Raw genomic sequence first — 12,916 nt, 5'->3', positions numbered from 1 at the left:
GGGGGCGGGGGGGGGGGGGACAGCGGCGTCGGGGGGGCGGCACTCACCTGTCCCTTGGGCCCCGGCTCTCCAGACTCGCCCTGCAGGGCCAAGGCGCCAGTCAGGAAGCAGTGGGGCCCCGACCTGCCCGCCCCTCGCGCTCGCCCCCACGCCCGCGCTCACCTTCTCGCCTTTCTCTCCCGGGAGGCCGGCCACCCACGGGTCGCCCTGCGGAGAGAGGAGCGCCGGTCAGACGCGGCCCGGGGCAGGGAGACTGCGGGGACCGCCCCCGACGCCCCTGCGCGCGACGTCCGGGGGCCGGAGAAGGGCGCTGGGACTCACCACTCCGCCGCGGGGCCCGATCTTCCCCGGGAAGCCCTGGAGAAACAGGGGCTTAGCGAGGGAAGGGAGCGCCCATGGACCCTCCTCCCTGCTCCCCCACATCCCTCACAATGCCAGACAGAGCCCCGGGGCGACAGATCTGGGCGGCCCGCCCCTCGCACGTTGTCAGGCCCTTCCCCAGGTATTTTCTAGCCGCGTTTGGTACCTTGTCTCCCTTGATGCCAGGCAAGCCTTGGGGCCCTGGAACTCCCGGTGCGCCCTGCTCCCCCTTGGGGCCCTAAGGAGAAAAAGAACCAGAGGAGCAAATGCAGTGAGGGGCTGGGATGTGTCCCCACCGCGGCTCAGCGGCCCTGCGCTCACCTGGCGTCCTTGAGGACCTGGCTGCCCCACCGGCCCCCTCTCACCCTGGTCACCCTGAAACCGAAAAAGAAGGTCAGGCGGGGCTGTCACCTGGGGCAGCTCTCTCCAGTCAGGCCCCTAGAGCCTGCGCGGTCCTGGGCTGGGCACCGGCCATCTCTGCTGTCACCAATAGGGGGCCCATTCCTCTCCTTCACAGGGAGCAGAGGCCCTGCCTGGGGAGGCCTCTCACCGAAGGTGGGTGGGCAGGACCCCTGGGCAGCACCCCAAGTGCTGGAGCTACAGTTCAGCTGCTGCCAGGGTCCCCAGGGAGGGGCCACCCTGCCAGGCACTTACCTTCTCCCCGATGACGCCCTGGGGACCGATCTCTCCTCGTGGCCCTGGCTCTCCCTGGGAAACAGACGGGGTTAAGCAGTGGACTGGCAGGACCCTCCCTTCCATACCTGGCCAAAGCCCTCTTGGGCCTCTACTCATTCATATCACCAGGGAGCCCTTCCCTGACCCTTGGGCCCTGCACTTGGCCTTCGTAGGCCCCAAGCCTTAGTTCTCATGCTGACATTTATCGCACGTCCGTCTCCTCCACGGGACTGTAAGCTGAGCAGAGACTGAGCAGAAACTGACTATCGGGGTCGAGTACAGTAGCAGGTACTCCATGAATGTTCGAGGAATGAATAAACGAATGAGTGACTTCCTGCTGGACTCAGCCTGCCAGGTCATGCCCCAAGACAGAACCGGTTCTTTTTTTTTTAGAGAAAGATTTTTGCTATAGGGCATGTGTGCTCACCAGAGAGACAGAGAGACAGAGATGATAGATGGAAAGCAAGAAATCATCCCCCCGGGGGATAGCAATGCCACAATCCCTTCTCCGGCCTCCTCTTGGGATTTTGGGCATGCATGCACATGCTCCCAGCGTGAGTTTTAAGCTGCCCTGTTCAGGACTCAAACCATGGTCAACTATGTGGGAGTCCAGCAATGTAACCACTATGCTATGCCATCTACTGGCCGCAACAGAACCAGCCTTGACTCTCACTGTGGGGGATTAGGCCCTGAACAGGGGAAAGGAGCTTCCCTGGGTCAGTAAGGCAGAGCAGGGCAGAGCCCGGGAACCCAGGGAACCCCAGGTTAGGACTCTTCCCTGCCCTCCACCCCCGCCTCATCCGAATGGAGGGCCCTTGGGCCTGGAAAGGCCAAAGCAAGAACCCCATGTCAGTGAAGGGGACTTACCTCCTTCCCGGGGGGGCCAGAAAACCCAGGGAGGCCCTGCTGGCCTGGCTCGCCCTGAAGGAAGACACAGTTCTCAGGTCAGTCTGGGTGACCCACTCAGGCTCTTGGCCTCAGGGACACCTACTGACCCTAAAGAGAATCTGGAACCAGATGCGTGGGCAGGGGAAGAGGGTGTTCTTGGTCGAGTCCTCTGGGTTCCACTAGTTTCTCTGACTTTGGAACCGTGTCATCCTGTCCCCACTGAACCAGGCTGGGGGTTGGGAGTGGCAAGAGGGAGGTGCTCAGCTCCCAAGGGACCTATGTCCAGGCTGAGCCTCTGAGCCTTGGGTGAGGCCTGCATCTTGCCATCCTTAAGCCATGCCCCAGTCCCTGTCCCCAACACCTTTGACCTCACCTTGTCTCCAGGGCCTCCTTTCGTCCCAGGCTGGCCAGGCACACCCTGCAGAAAGAAGGTGACATCAGCTTCTGCCTGGTGTGGGAGCCCCAAGCACCTGCTGCTTCGTCTCCCCTCCTGTTCTCTCTGCTCGTGGGAGCTGGATGGCAGAAGGCCCAGCCAGGGCGTCGTGACCTTGACTGTCCTTTCCAGCCCACCCCCTGAGCCTGCAGGATACAGGGATACGGAGAACGCCTGCCTCCCACAGCCTGCAGCCCGGGGGCAATTATGAGCATGTGTCTGCTCTGGCACAGGCCGCTGGGCGAGCACATGGAACAGAAGCCAGCGGGGGCCCAGAAGCACCCTCGGCCTCCCGTACTCCCGGCAGGCAGGTTCAGGAGACGGGTCTACGGGTGAGAGGGCACAGGGAAGCCGGGAAGGGTATTCCAAGCAGAGACCTAAAGGCGTGGAGGCAGAAAAGCCAAGGCTGTGTGGGGAAGAGCAGAGACCGGTGGGGAAGGGCAGGGGCTGATGAGGCAAGAGGGGTAGGCTGGGGCGCAGTCATGGCGGTCACTGCATGCGGAAAGAGCTGTGAGGGCCGGGACTGCATTTGTCCTGTTGGAACTGTGGCCCTGTAACTCAAGTAATCTATATTATTTATAAGATGGACTGAAAGATTTCCTCCTGGAGGCAACGGGGAGTTGTGGCAGGTGATTTAGTGAGGAAGTGGTCAGATTCTGCGTGGGCAACATGGAGGCTTGAAATGGAGCAACTGTTCAGATGATGCAGCTTAAGCCAGGCCAGGGCCTTGGAGGCGGCAGAGGAGCAAGAGCCCTAGCTATGTGGATTCCAGCCTCATCGGCCACTCGTGCCATCCTGGGGAGGTGGCCAGCACAGTGCCTGGACTCCCTGAAGCTGAGGATATGTGACATGGCCATGGGGCAGCTGTGGTGGCTCCATCTGACACTTACCGCTAGGCCTTGGTGGCCTGGGTTTCCTGGTCGCCCCGCCTGGCCTGCACTGCCCTGGGAAGGTCAGAAACCAGGGGTTCGGATTAGAGCTCCAGCTTCCCTTGAGCAGATAGGCAGGGTGTGTGCACAACCCCCACTCCCCAGGGTCGCAGCTCTCCCTTGAGCAGATAGGCAGGGTGTGTGCACAATCCCCACCCCCCAGGGTCGCAGCTCCCAGCCGGCAGATCACCATGATGGGCCTCAGGCCCTGACCTGGGAGGGGCCCTGGCCCTATCGCACCAGCAGTCCCCTCGCCTACCTTCATGCCGGGTGTGCCTGGGGTCCCATCCTTGCCATCGATGCCTGGGGGGCCCTGCTCAGGAGGAAAGTTCAAGGGAGACTCAGCATGGGGAGATGCCTGGGGTCAGGCCACCCACCCATGGCCCTTGGGAGTGGGTCTAGTCATGTCAGGCCCCCTCTGACGAGCTGGAGAGGGGAGCTGCAGTGGGAAAGTGATTAGGGATCCGGGCCATGGTCTTTCCTAGTGTGGACAGCAGTGACCCAGACTGCTACAAGCGTCCCACAACCTGTCCTCCAGCCTCACCCCTATCTACAGGGGAAGTCGCTGAGGCACAGAAAAAGAGGTTTCCTGAGGCTAGAGCCAGCTCGCCCACTGCAGAGTCCAGTCAGACTCCCAGGCTCCACTTCCTCTAGCGGTCTGGACGAACTACCCACACCCTGGCCTCTGCCTGTGGGCCAGGGCTCGGACTTACGGTTGCTCCCTTCGGGCCTGCTATTCCCTGGGGTCCACGAACGCCTTGGCCACCCTGCAAAGAGGATGGAGATCAGGTGACCTCCAGAGGCCCAGCCCCCTCTGGCATAGTCCACGCCATGTAGCAGCAGGACGAGAAGACCTTGGGAATGTCTCTCTGCCCTGGACCTCAGGGAAGGAGGTGGAGGTCAGTGCCACTGAGCAGCTGGATGGAGTGGGAGCCACACTCCCTGAGACCCTGGCCAAGGCCCTGACATCACTCAGGCGAAGAAACACCACTTGGGGCCGGCGGCGGCTGGCTGGGGCTGGGTGTGGGTCACGGCCTGAAGACCCTGTTGGGAGTGCCCACCTCTCTTTTTCTCTCTCCCGTGGAAGAAACAAGTTTTTTTTTAAAAAAAGAGAGAGAGAGAGAGAGAGAGAGAGAAAAGAAACACAACCACCGAAGATGATATATGGACACGTTTGGGCTCTTAATTTGAACAAGAACATGAAGAGCTGTTTTGGAAATAACTAGGGCAAACTGAGCAACGCTAGCTATTAGACGCCACTCGGAACAATCGTTCACTTTGCTCACTGTAATAATGAGGTGCTTATGTGAGAAAGGGTCCTTATTTATGCAGTCAGGAATGACACCATGCAATTTTTTTTTCCCTAGAGAGATTTTTGGTACAGGGCGTGTGCACTTGCTGGAGAGACAGAGAGACAGAAAGCGAGAAATCACCCCCTGTGGGGGAGTGGCCACGTCTCAATCCTTTCTCCTCCATTCTCCTCTCAGGATTTTTGGCACGTATGCACACATGCCCGGGAGTCCGGCAACGTAATATTATACCATCTGCTGGTCCGGACACCATGCGATGTTAACTTCTTGGAGCAGAGCTCCAGTGAATGGGGGAGAAGGGGTAGGTAAAGAGAGCATGGCGAAATCTTAGGAATGGTGCGACTATCGGAGAGGTGTATGGGACTTCAGTCTCCCCTACTTTTCTGTGTTTAAAAACTTGCATTGAAAAACTAAAAACATCTTGGGCCACTAGGTAGCACAGTGGTTGGGTCACTGGACTCCCACATGACCGACCAGACTTCAAGTCCTAGACCTGGCAGCTTGCTCTCTCTGTCTCACTGGTCAATTTGAAGAAGAAGAATAAATTAATTTAAATTAAAAAAATAAAACAGAAAGAACTCAGACCAGCTGGTAGTGTTGTGGTTAGGCTGACTGGATCCCACATGACCAACCACACAGTTTGAATCCCAGGCCTGGCAGCTCGAGAAACATGCTGGATGTATATGCGCACATGCCCAGATTGTGGAGAGGAGGATGGGGGCAAAGGGATTGCGGTGAGGCCTTTTCCCTGGGGGGTACTCTCTCTCTCTCTCTTCCTTGTGAACACATGCATTTTCTAGCAAATTTTTAAAAAAATTATTAAAAAATACTAAGAAAAGAATAAAAATAGCTAACTATACTGCCTATTCAATTTTTCTGTAAATCTAAAATTGCTCCAAAAAATTAAATAAATAGTCTATTAATTAGAGGGGGAAAAACAGTTAAGAGAACTGAGATACAGACCAAATCCCATTAGCCCCATGGCTGATTTGCTGGAATCCCATTGTCTGGCCCCAGGAACCATGGGACTGGACCCGTGGCTTCTCCCAGAGTCTGAATTTGGGCTGACAGGTCTCCCTGCACAGACGGCCCTCCCTCCCCAGCAGTCACCCGTCCCCGTGCACGCATGCGCACACACACCAGCCCTGGGCGGAGCCGAATGCTGCTCAGTGCTCCCAGGGGCCCTGACTGGACAAGGGGTACCCGAGGACTCACCACATCACCTTTCGCCCCGGCTCGGCCTGGTGGTCCCCTTGGACCTTCCTCACCCTGACAAGGACAAACAGGAATCCAGGTCATGCAGGCTCAGGGGGAGCCGCACCCACGTTGCGCCCTGCAGTTCCCTCTGTGGGTAGGGGTGGGGGGCAGGCTGGGCAGGGGCAGGCTTCCCGGGGGCCCAGCAGCGCCGACAGGCCCCACCATGCCTGTATACCCACGGGGACCCTGGGAGGAGAAAGGGTTTCAGACCAGTCCTGGCTGGACCCCAGAGGCCAGAGGGCCAGTCATGGCAGCTCTTGCAGGACAAATCCAGACTCACCGTCTCTCCTTTGGGTCCTGCCATGCCTGGGTAGCCCCTGATACCTTGGGGACCCTGTCAAAGCAGAAAAATGACAGCAATGGCAATTGCAAGCCAACTTCATGATGCTTTCTCAGACCCGACCCCAGTCTTCAGAGTGGTCCCCGAGGCGGGGTCCCATAGGTGGGACACCAGGGTCATTCAAAGGGATAGTGACAGAACCTGGGCTTCAGCTAGGCTTTCTGGCTAACAGCTTTGTCCCTGTCCCCTAATTCCCGATGGTCAGCCTTGGCCTCCCTCAGCCCACCCAGAAACACTCCTGTATGGTCACAGATGTCCCTCTGCAAGCTATGGGCCCAAGCAGGGGGCTGGCTCCTTTCTGAGCTCCTGGGACAAGGCAGCGGCCTGCCCCTGGGAGGCGCTCCTTACCGGTGGTCCAGGGATGCCTTGCTCTCCAGATGCGCCCACATCTCCCTTGGGGCCCTAAGGGATAGGGATGAGCTGTCAGATCGGCAGGTGGAAAGACATATATAAGAACAAGCCCAGCCAATGGCGTGGTGGTTAAGGTGCTGGATTTCACATGCTTGATTGCTAGCTTCAAGTCCCAGACCCGGTAGTTTGAAAAACACACCAAGCACATGATCATGTGTCCCCAGAATTCCAAGAGGAAATGAAAGAGAAGGGGTTGTGACATGGCCATCACCCCTAAGGAGTGCTTTCTTACTCTCCCTCTTTCTTTCTCTGGCTCTCCGACAAGGGCATGAGTCCTGTAGCACATTAATTAAAAAAAAAAAAAAAAAAAAAGATACCATTGCCCTTCCCTGGTGCTATAGCTTGAATGTGCACCTCCAAAAATCATGTTTCAAGCCACCATGACGAGATTAAGGGCGTGAGACCTTGATCCAATTATGGCGTGGCAAGACAGGGCCTTTGTGAAGAGATGAGTGAGTGGGAGGTAGGAGAGGCCTGTGAGCGCGTCCTGATGGGTTTAGGGAGAGGACATGAGGCAGGCAGGAGCCACGTGGGACACAGGCCACCCTCTCCTGCCTGCTGCCCGGTTGAGGCAGCCAAAAAGACCCCGCCAGAGAGGGCCCCTCGCCCCTGAGCCTCCAAACCACACGCTGAACAAACCTCTCCTTGATGAATCACCCAGTTTCAGGTATTTCTTGTTACCAGCAATGGATGGGTAAGAACACCCAGCAAGAGCAGACAGGAAAGACCCGAGAGACCATGTAGGGTCCATCCATGTCGCAGATGGAGAAATTGAGGCTGGGCAAGAAGGGACTTGTCCAGGGACATGCTGGGCTGCGACATGCCTCCTGCCTCCCAGCCCAAGACTCTGTCTCCCTAAACCCACAGGCAAGGGGGAAGGGACAAAGAAAGGGGCCTTTCCACCTACCCCCATCCCACGACCCTCACTCACCGGCTTCCCTTGACGGCCAGGCTCTCCCAGAACCCCGCGTTTGCCTGGGTGTCCCTGAAGGGAAGAACTCAGAATGAGATCCCCAACCCATCACCAGCCCCTTCTGCCAAGAATCAGGCTGAGAAATCTCACCTTCACTCCCTGCAGCCCCGGGGGGCCTTTCACACCTGCTGGGCAGTTGGTTGGACACTGGAAAGAAAAGGCCAGAGGGCCCCGTGATCAACAGCCTGGTCTGGCCAGCCGGGCAGTACGTCCCCATCTTGCCAACCTCAATGCCTCCTCTGACCTCACCTGGCTGGACCTCTCTACCAAGGCCCTCCCCCCTACACCCCCACTCCCGTTGCCACTGACCTCATCTGCAGGCCACCCCTCCACCAGACCCAATCCCTCCCTGCATTCACACCCTCCCCCACCCTCGCCCGCCTCTCCCTCTCACCAGGAAATCCGCACTGCCTTCCAGGCCCTGGATGGTTCCCGGGCGACCCTGAGAGGAGTAGTGTGAAGATGGAGCCTGACCTGGCCCTTCCCATCCCAGGCATCCTCCTTCCCAGGAGCATGTGGCCACACAGGTGATCTGAGGACACTTACCGGTTTCCCAGGTGGTCCTGGGGGCCCCGATGGTCCCTCTGGTCCTGGATCTCCCTGGAAGCAAGAGGGCCCCAAATCATGCCCTTGTCAGCCCTGCCCAGGTTCCCCTGCCAACTTCTGGTTCCATCCACTGCCCTGCCCTCCCTGCCCTCCAGGTAAGCTCCGGAGAGATCACCATGTCGGGGAGAGCAAGGCCTGCCGGCAGAGGAGGGGCCAGCCCTGACCTCCCTGAAAGACCTCCTACAGGATGGGCTCTGCAGGGGGCCTCTGTCCTGGACCTGGGGGACTTCCAAAGCAGAAGCAGGCCTGGGGCTCCAGGGAGACCACCCCGGCTTGCCGGCTAGGGTGACAGAGGGCAGGAAGCCGAGGGAATTGGCAGGGGCTCACCTTGGGGCCTGGGACTCCAATCTCTCCAGGGAGGCCAACAGGTCCGGGTGGTCCCTGGGGGGCAGAGATACGGATGGCCAGGACGCCGCAGAGGGTCAGCCCACCCCAGGTCCCTACCCCACGTGAAGAGGCATCCACGTCCTCTTCTCCACCCTTGTTTTCTCCACCCCCAGAGAGACCAACAGTCTGGGCTCCAAGGACCAGAAAACTCCAGTCAGTGGGCAGGCAGGGTGGCCCAGTGTGTCTGGCACGCCCGCCCTGTCGGCACTGTCACAGTGTGCTGGCCCTCCCCGTGGTGGCCATGTCCCGGGAGGCCCTTCAGTTGTCCCCACCACCTGTGGAAGCCCTGCCCATCCCTGAGGACTTACGGGAGGTCCAGCGAAACCAGGGCCCTGGAATAAACAGACAGAAATTGGGTTCCTGGCCCCCTCCCCAGGGCCCCCGCCCACAAAAGCCCCCGGAAGCCTTTGCAGGTTGTACTCACTGGCAGGCCTGGGGGACCTGGGAGCCCAGGCTGGCCCTGCAAGGATAATGGGGAGGTTTAAAATCAGGTGTCCTGGGCTCCTGTCCCCCTGCTGTAGCCCTTCTCAAACTCTGGCCCTAGATTGCTTGCGCTGAGTCCCCAGCAGCCACTTGCCTTGACTCCGGGGGTCCCCACAGGGCCAGGCTCCCCCTTGGCTCCAGTTAAACCCTAGGGAAGAGAGAGAAGGCAGAATCAGTGAGGGCCAACCTGCCCCCTGACCCGTGAGGCAGGGCAGGCCCGGGGCTCTCTCAGGTACGGCCCAGCTCTCTTTCACAGCACCCTTGAAGGCGCAGGGACCTCACCACCTCCCCTTATTCCTTTCCTGGTTCCCACACTAACCCCGGAGGCAGAGAGGCAGAACAAGTATCTTTTTAAAAAATTTGCTTCAAGGTTCGTGCACTCACCAGAGACAGAGAGAAAGAGAGAAACAGAGACAAAAGGAAAGTGAGAAAGCATCCCCATGAGGAACGGCCACGCTGCAATCCCTTATCCTTCACTCTCCTCTTGGGATCCTGGGCACACACGCATATGTGCCACACTGGCCACGTGGGGTCCAGTGCCTTACCCTCCAGGCCACCGGCTGGCCCACAAGTATTCTTTTTTGAAAGATGAGAAACCAAAGCTCAAAGCTTTTCAGCTCAGACTGTTCAGGAATGCAGAAGGCCCAGACACGGGTCTGGATTGGCCATTCGCTTAATGTCTACTCTTGGCAACTTCTCCCAAACCTTAGTTTTCTCACCTACAAAATGGGTTCATCTCTGGGAGGACGTGGGATCTGAGGGGCTAGGAGAAGGCAACGTGCCTCGTAATCTTCAGGGATGTGGTTGGGTTTGGAGGGGCCCTGGTGGCTGACCCAAGTGTATCCCCTACCACATGGCAGTCCTCAAGGCCCTGTGAGCTTGGGGGTCTTGGGAGCTCGACAGTGTCAGCTAAATGATATTCCTCGCCTGAGGCTGCTGGGGGAGGGGAGGAAAGGGAAGAGGAAGGAAAGGGCAGGGACACAAGGGCACGCAGCATGTCCCGTCTGATCTTTGGAGGCAGCAGTGTGAGAACAAGTCCTAACAGCCACTGACAGGCAGGACAGCCCTGCGCCCCCAGGGAGCAAGGTCTGGACCCAGTTGCCTGTTAGAGCTACCAGGGTGGTTGTGAGTTCCAGGGAGGCCCTGAGTCATGTGAAGGTGAGGGGCTCGCCGCTGACGACCCCGCCCTGCTGCCCACCTCTGGGCAGGTCAGTAAAGTCCCCAGAACGGCTCTCTGGACGTGGACAGGCCGAGTCCCGCCAGCCTGACCCTCAGTACTCACATCAATCCCAGGCTTCCCATCCGGCCCATCTGGCCCTGCTTCTCCAGGATCTCCCTTGGGTCCCTTGAAAACAGGTGGAGCAAATATTAGCCAGAAGAGGCCAAGAATGGAGAGGGTGAAAGGTCAAAGGGGGAAAAGAACTCACCGGAGGACCAGCTTTCCCAGGGGGCCCCTTGTCGCCCTGCAAGAGACAAGCTGGTGAGACAGCGTGTCCAGCTTGTGCTACCCTGAGTGAGCGCCTCCGGGCCGTGCCCGGCCAGTCCCAAATGCTCCTCTCTTCACGCTCCTCTCTGTGCTGGCCCCCTGCTTCGCTCTCTTTAGGAAAATAGCTCTCCTCCCACCCTCCCAAAAAAGCAAAACCATGAGTGTGTCGAGACCCATCCCGGCAGAGCTGGAGAGGGTGATAACACGCAAGTGGGGGACAGAGGACAGTGGACAGCAGTACAGTGGTCAAGTCGACACTCTGCAAGCCTGACCCATGTGGAGAGGTTCCGAGTTCGCAACCCAGAGACCTCTCTGAGTAGCCGGCACTATTGCCCCACTATCCAGGGCTGACTGAGGCTGGGAGGGGGTGAATCATGGCATCAAGACCCTGTCCAAGGTGCTGTATCTCTCTCTCTCTGTCTCCTTCATGAAAGAGAAAAATAAATAAACTTTTAAAAGAGAGATTCTTGCTATAGGACTCTCCCTAAAGAGATAGAGAGACAGAAAGTGAGAAATCACCCCCCCCCCCAGAGGGATGGCCATGCCGCAATTCCTTCTCTTCCATTTCCCTCTGGAATTTTGGGCATGAATGCACAGGCATCCTGCGTGAGTTTTAAGCCACCAGGCCTGGGACTCAAACTGCGGTCAACTATAAGGAAATCCAGTGATGTAACCATTAGGTCATCTGCTGATCTGAAGAAACTTCTTTTTTTTTTTGGAGAGGTTTTTGCTATAGGGCACGTGCGCTCACCAGAAAGACAGAGAGAGACATAGAGACAGAAAGTGAGAAATCACCCCCAAGGGGGATGGCCACACCACAATCCCTTCTCCTCTCGGGATCTTGGGCATGCACACACGTGCACCTGGCATGAGATTAAGCCACCGGGTCTGGGACTTGAACCACGATCAGCTACGTTGGAGTCCAGCAACATAGCCATTACACCAACTGCTAGTCCAGAGAAACTTCTTTTTTTAAACAAGCAATTTGAGTTTAGACATGCCACGTTGGTGAGGTGCCAGTTATGAGACTTGCAAATGGGACCAGGGCTCTGAGCCATCTCAGAAAGCTGATGCCTCTTGGGTTTGCAGTAGGAAGAAGGGGAGGGGAGGGGAGGAGGTGGGCAGAGGCCCTGTTCTGGAATGTGGGTCAGGTACTCAAGAAGCTGAGACAGGAGCAGGGGCAAAAACCGAGATACCCATAGGGAATTGATTCAACGTGTCCCCAAAGAAGGGAGGACCTCTTTCCCCAGTGACAAAGGACTCTCCGTGAAGGACAGGCCGGTGGAGTCAGCCCCAGCCCCAGAGAGGCCTCCAGGCATTTCAGAGCCTGCAGGGGCTCTGGCGGGGGCCCAGAGGCCTGTTTAGGGGCTGGGGAACTGCGCTGAATAGGAGTCTGTCCAGACGGTAAACAGGGGCCGACCTCCTGGGGGAGCCTGCAAGAGGCTTTAACCCTCACCACGCTAGCCAGGGCAGCGAACAAGCCCAGCTCCTATCTCCAGGAGAGGAGTCTGGCCCCAGCTGCTCAGTGGTCAGCCAAGGCTCCGAGCTCCCTTGACATGCCAGGGGCAGGGCGCGGGGCTAAGGCGTCTCTGACCCCAGAAGGAGGGCAAGGACGGGAGGGGAGAAGGGCTCGCTGTACACCGTGGCCGCCCCAGAACAGCAGCTCCTTGTACGAGGGCGGCGGTGGCGGGCTCCGCATTTCAGGGCCGGTTTGAGGTTTTTGCAGAACAAACGGGCTCCTTGTGGTGCGGCCTATTGGCGGCATCCTTTGTCCGCTGCTGCCCTCCCCCTCCGGCCCCAGGTTAGAGACTCACGTCGATGCCGTCTGATCCGGGAACACCTGGAGGCCCCGGAGGACCTGGAGGTCCGGGCTCTCCCGGTGGGCCTCTCTGAAAACACACGCAGGGGTGCAGCCCTCAGACAGTGCAGGGAGGTGCTCCTCCCGGGGGCTGCAGGGGTCCGAGGTCCTCGGGGCGCACCTCCCGGGAGGAAAGGGAGCCCCGCAGCGAACGGCCCCGCGGGTGTATTGAGAACCGCGCGTCCGCGGAGTTCGAGCCCTGAGGCCAGGGCTGCTCCCGCCCCCGAGCTCAGAAAGACTGCCGGCCAGGGTCGCCGAGTGCCAGGCGCAGCGCGGTTCGTCCCGGGCTGCCCGGTTCCTTCCACGCCACCTCGGGGCCCTTGCGCTGGCGTTGGGGACAGCGGATGGAGCTGCCAGGTTGGAATGGGTGACAGACGGCGTGGGAGGAGGGCCCCGCGGTCTCGGCCCTGGGAGAACCGCAGCCGACTTCAGAGGGATGGAGAGCAGCGCCCGCCCGTCCCCGGGGCACGCGGGCCAAGTGGGTCCTCTTGCCCTCGGGGCAGCGCCGCCGCCCGGGCCT

General features: G+C 58.9%; 1 protein-coding gene across 1 annotated transcript in view; it reads right to left on the bottom strand.

The window, feature by feature from the left end:
* COL9A2 (collagen type IX alpha 2 chain) overlaps positions 1 to 12,916 on the bottom strand; it is a 44,154-nt gene that overhangs the window by 3,288 nt on the left and 27,950 nt on the right. Inside the window, exons 5-29 of the mRNA XM_014582712.1 lie at positions 12,353 to 12,427; positions 10,480 to 10,515; positions 10,335 to 10,397; positions 9,147 to 9,200; positions 8,994 to 9,029; positions 8,878 to 8,901; positions 8,510 to 8,563; positions 8,123 to 8,176; positions 7,971 to 8,018; positions 7,667 to 7,723; positions 7,535 to 7,588; positions 6,541 to 6,594; positions 6,133 to 6,186; positions 5,986 to 6,038; positions 5,811 to 5,865; positions 3,999 to 4,052; positions 3,545 to 3,598; positions 3,247 to 3,300; positions 2,297 to 2,341; positions 1,903 to 1,956; positions 1,015 to 1,068; positions 682 to 735; positions 527 to 598; positions 322 to 357; positions 48 to 207 (exon numbers count right to left, since the gene is read on the bottom strand). Of these exons, the coding sequence (XP_014438198.1) occupies positions 48 to 207; positions 322 to 357; positions 527 to 598; positions 682 to 735; positions 1,015 to 1,068; positions 1,903 to 1,956; positions 2,297 to 2,341; positions 3,247 to 3,300; positions 3,545 to 3,598; positions 3,999 to 4,052; positions 5,811 to 5,865; positions 5,986 to 6,038; positions 6,133 to 6,186; positions 6,541 to 6,594; positions 7,535 to 7,588; positions 7,667 to 7,723; positions 7,971 to 8,018; positions 8,123 to 8,176; positions 8,510 to 8,563; positions 8,878 to 8,901; positions 8,994 to 9,029; positions 9,147 to 9,200; positions 10,335 to 10,397; positions 10,480 to 10,515; positions 12,353 to 12,427 (1,408 nt within the window). The remainder of the gene's footprint in view (positions 1 to 47; positions 208 to 321; positions 358 to 526; positions 599 to 681; positions 736 to 1,014; positions 1,069 to 1,902; positions 1,957 to 2,296; positions 2,342 to 3,246; positions 3,301 to 3,544; positions 3,599 to 3,998; positions 4,053 to 5,810; positions 5,866 to 5,985; positions 6,039 to 6,132; positions 6,187 to 6,540; positions 6,595 to 7,534; positions 7,589 to 7,666; positions 7,724 to 7,970; positions 8,019 to 8,122; positions 8,177 to 8,509; positions 8,564 to 8,877; positions 8,902 to 8,993; positions 9,030 to 9,146; positions 9,201 to 10,334; positions 10,398 to 10,479; positions 10,516 to 12,352; positions 12,428 to 12,916) is intronic.

This window comes from Tupaia chinensis, unplaced genomic scaffold (genome assembly GCF_000334495.1).
Source record: "Tupaia chinensis unplaced genomic scaffold, TupChi_1.0 Scaffold143758_1, whole genome shotgun sequence".
Lineage (NCBI taxonomy): Eukaryota > Metazoa > Chordata > Mammalia > Scandentia > Tupaiidae > Tupaia > Tupaia belangeri.
The sequence above is the reverse complement of the archived record's forward strand: the minus strand, read 5'-3'. Positions and strand labels throughout refer to the sequence as shown.